The sequence below is a fragment of the Poecilia latipinna genome, unplaced genomic scaffold (assembly GCF_001443285.1).
Source record: "Poecilia latipinna isolate Pla-1442-1.1 unplaced genomic scaffold, P_latipinna-1.0 Scaffold2174, whole genome shotgun sequence".
Taxonomy (NCBI): domain Eukaryota; kingdom Metazoa; phylum Chordata; class Actinopteri; order Cyprinodontiformes; family Poeciliidae; genus Poecilia; species Poecilia latipinna.
Window position 1 is genome coordinate 62,604 of NW_015114790.1, and position 4,412 is coordinate 67,015.

A 4,412-nucleotide genomic window follows, 5' to 3' on the forward strand; every position below is an offset into this window, starting at 1 on the left:
TATTTCTGAAACCAATGTAAGTTTATTTATATATGTACTGCAGTGTTTTTAATTAAAAGAAGATAATTAGCATTTTGAAGCAAACTTACCACCAGCTAGCAACACTTTAGCAGCCTTCGTCCCTTCGGTTCCTTTCGTGACCCACATTTCATTTCCATCCAGTTCTTGTCCTGTTGTGTTATCGTTTAACTCGGACTAGAAGGTCACCAGCTTGAATTTACTTCCTGTATTAACCAAGATAATTAAAACTATTAATAAATTAAATTTTATTTTTATTTGGAGGAATAAAAATTATTATATATAAAAAGATTACCTGATTAACCCATAAAACTCATGAAGTAGGTGGAGGAAATGCAGTGTACTTTAAATTATGAACGGTATTTTTAAATAAAATCGGCAACAGCACATACTTCTTTTGAGTACCATTCTTCAATACAAATAGATTTTCTATCAATCAGAATGTACCTGTTAATCCGCACTGGAATATTATGTGGCAAAAATTATGAATAAAAATGAGTTTCCATTAAAGAAAAACCTAATAATAATAATAATAGTTTATTTGGTTCTGCTAAAATTGCATCTCTGATCACAGATGACAGTGTGTAAAGCATTAATTTATTACAGAGATTATCTGGATATTTCAGATTTGTTTGTCTAAATAGCCTCTGCCAGAAACTTCTATTTCTGTGTCGGGAAATTTTAATTCCATCATATGTGCCAACATGAACTCTGATATTTGGATTGATACGCTCTGACCTATTTCTTTTTATATATAATTTTATGACTATAAAATCAGAACAACTTCAGATTCTCTGTGTATTTTTATTTCCAAAGGAGTGAAACTACCACTATTTTCCTGTTGATAAACTCTTGATTCTGCTTAAGCACATTCGGAATCGGAGTTCTTCAATCCTACATTCAGAATCCTTCAGAAAGTTATGTGGACTTTTTTCTGCCACATGCCAAAAGTTTACTCTTAAAATACCCCAAGGTCTCTGTTTGACGATGAAAGTTCCCCAACATTGTTCAGTTAAAACCTCTCAAGAATTGGACCTCCACTCGTGAACACAACACTGCAGCCTGTTACAGTCTGGTTTCTTTCACTGATCTGAAAAATGACTTGATTCCTGCAGGAGATCCAGTGTTTTTGGATGCAGAGTCAGCAGCATCCTTCATGTCTCGCTCCTTGCTTGCTAACTACTGGGACTTTGAGCTGGTGATGCAGGGTGACCTGGAGAGGGAATGCATGGAGGAAACATGCAACTATGAGGAGGCCAGAGAAGTTTTTGAAGATGACGAAAATACAGTAAGGATGCTGAGAGTTCATTCAGATGTTATGCCTGAAACAAATCAGGGTAACACTTTATATGAAGGGGGTTGAATAAGACTGTCATGACACTGTCATAAACATGACATAACACCTGTCATGAACATGAATAAGCCTTCATGAATATTTATGACTGTTGTCATAAAGCGTCATTCGGTAAATTATGACACTTTTAATACAAAGTTGACGTTATTCAAAATGTCTTTGTTATGACAACTTGACATTAACCAAGAAATCATTACTGATATAAATTTGTTATAAAAGAATTAATGATTGCACTTTAAAAATTAGGTATCTTTATGTTATTAAAGGTAAAGTTTCATTCATACACCATAAACATTTTTGCATTTTACCATGTTACAGCCACAAATCTCATTCCATCATCTCAAGATGAGAGATGGTGGACCGCCTGATGTGTTCTGCTTAGATTAGACAACTCCAGGCCTCGAGGGCCGGTCTCCTGAAACTTTTAGATGTGTCTCAACTTCAACACACCTGAGTCAAATAATGAGGTCATTAGCAGAACTCTGGAGAACTTGACTGCACTGAGGAGGTGATTCAGCTATAGGATCCAGGTGTGTTGGACCAAGGAGACATCTAAGAGTTGCAGGACACCGGCCCTCAAGGACCAGGGTTGCCCACCCCTGGATTAGACCATTCCAGAACTTATTGGCTTATATAGAAACATAAATATTTTAAACACAACAGGGTGAATGGTGGCATCATGCTCTGAAGTTTCCTTTGTTCAGCAGCAACAAGAAAGCAGGTCAGAATTGATGAGAAGATGGATGGAGCTAATGATGAGGTCAAGAAAACCGGTTGAGGCTTGAATACAAAGTGCAATACAACAGTGCATGTTACTGCAAATGGTGGTAACAGCATCATGCTGTGGGATTTCTTTCAGTAGCCTTTTTTTTTTTGCTGCTCTATGACCCTAAACATTGTTGTCAGTAACCCTAAACATAAAGTCACAATTTAAGTCTTCTAGATGGTAAATATTGCAAAGATATGCTGCTATGACAATAGTAAAAGATGAATTTAAAGACTTTTATATGATCAAGTAGCTGTGTCATTCACGAAGCACTCTTGGAAAAGTAAAGGGCGCATGCAAAACCGTGAATTTAACAAAAAGATCTTTATCGAAGAAGAAAAAGCGAATACAAAACATAAAGATCCAAAATCTTATTACAATTTCTTTTCCTTCCTTCCAAAAAAACATGGCACACACAGTCAAAAATTGTATTGATCTGTGCTACAAATGTAAAATTTAAAGAAAAGAAGTTGAAAATGTGAAAGATATTTATAAAGGGTATTTGTACATAACACCTTGGGTAACACTTTATTTGAAGGGGGGTGAATAAGACTGTCATGACACTTTCATAAACATGACATAACACCTGTCATGAACATGAATAAGCCTTCATGAATATTTATGACTGTTGTCATAAATATTCATGAAGGCTTATTCATGTTCACAACAGGTGTTTATGACAGTGTCATGTCAGTCTTATTCACCCCCCTTCAAATAAAGTGTTACCACACCTTGAAATGTGGAAGCTATGTTCACATTGATCCAATCCTCTAAAACCCCCAAAAACCCTGTAGAGGGACTAAAGACCACTGGAAAAAGGAAAGTGTGGCAGCTTGGAAAGGAAATATGAAAAATAAGTGAATGGAAAATGTTATAAAGAGAACACAATAAGAGGCCACTTTATTGACCGGTTGTTTTCTTCTTTTTTCAGAGACATTTTTGGAGTACATATGATAAGAAACCAGGTTAGAAAAATCTTCCTCTTCATTCTTTCATGCATAGCTTTAGGTTGAGTTCACCCAAAGTGAATTTAAGTGTGGGGGGTTAGAGGGAGAAGGGGATGGATATGTTTTTAGTGTACTGAAGGCAACAACACACTTCTGGAAGAGTTTACAATCTACAAGTTCAGTTTAATTCAGAATAAAACAGGTCCAGTTCATTTCATATACATTGATTATGAAATGAACTGTACATTATTACTATGTACACAGACTTCTGATTATTAAATCTTCTTGCTAAGTTTTCTGGCTTTTAGCAAATAGAATTAATTTAGGCAATTCCCAATTGAACTAAAATAAGAGACATTTGGTCTAATTTAACTTCTGCCTATAAAAAAGTGTCTTTTTGTTCAGTGTATGTAAACTTATAGTTTCAACTTTATATGTAAGACATTGATGACAAATTCAGTGCAGATTAGAAGCTAAGACTTGGAATAATAAAGCAACATTGGGTAAAATGTATTGCTGGGTTTCAGTCACGTGACCTGGATGACGCGCAAAATTCAGATGGAGATCCAGAAGGGGATTTCCTCGGTTCAAAACAAAGCAAAGTTGATCACAATGAGTATGTGATCAATACTCGTTATCACGAGTATTGATCACATACTCGTGATCACATACTTGTGTATGTGATCACAACTGCCCTAAATAGGCTGGAACAGCTGAGGTATTTTAAAAAAATACGCATATATTTAGGATAGTGATCCGTATTATCTCGGTAAAAAAAGACTTCTCTTATAATCTTGAGGATTTACCCGGTGTCGAGGCGATCCACATAACCAACTACCTATAGCTGCAGACCTCATATTATACAATGAGCCAGAAGAAAGCTTTCAAAAGCCTGGAGAATACAATCATTTAATTTCAAGTTGGGTCAAGCATTTAGGATCAAAAGCAGCAATAGATGGCTGTTGACTTCTTTCTGCCGGGTGAGTAGTGAACTGTGCTATTTTAAATAATTTTAGTCTATGATAAGGATGCTATTGTGGAAGTCAGCAGAAAAATACAAAAAAGTAATATGAGTCTTGATTTATTCTCAATGTCTTCCAACCAAAACCAAAAATCGAATGAATGACAACTGTTGGTGTCTTCACACCTCACCTTCTCCCCTTCACAATTAAAGCATACATTCAGGTGTGAAATATATACATTGTATCCGCCACACATGCCCCCCCCTGAACATATCTGTCACAAATCCAAAAACACATAACATGTGAAATAACATCAGAAGTATATAAAAGAAAACAGACACACAAAGGAAAAACTAAGCAGCAGC

The 4,412-nt window shown here is 35.7% G+C and overlaps 1 protein-coding gene across 1 annotated transcript in view; it reads left to right on the plus strand.

Moving 5' to 3' along the window:
* Nucleotides 1-4,412, plus strand: part of prrg2 (proline rich Gla (G-carboxyglutamic acid) 2) — a 46,868-nt gene that overhangs the window by 5,128 nt on the left and 37,328 nt on the right. The window contains exons 3-4 of the mRNA XM_015017661.1: nucleotides 1,134-1,306; nucleotides 3,070-3,103. Of these exons, the coding sequence (XP_014873147.1) occupies nucleotides 1,134-1,306; nucleotides 3,070-3,103 (207 nt within the window). The remainder of the gene's footprint in view (nucleotides 1-1,133; nucleotides 1,307-3,069; nucleotides 3,104-4,412) is intronic.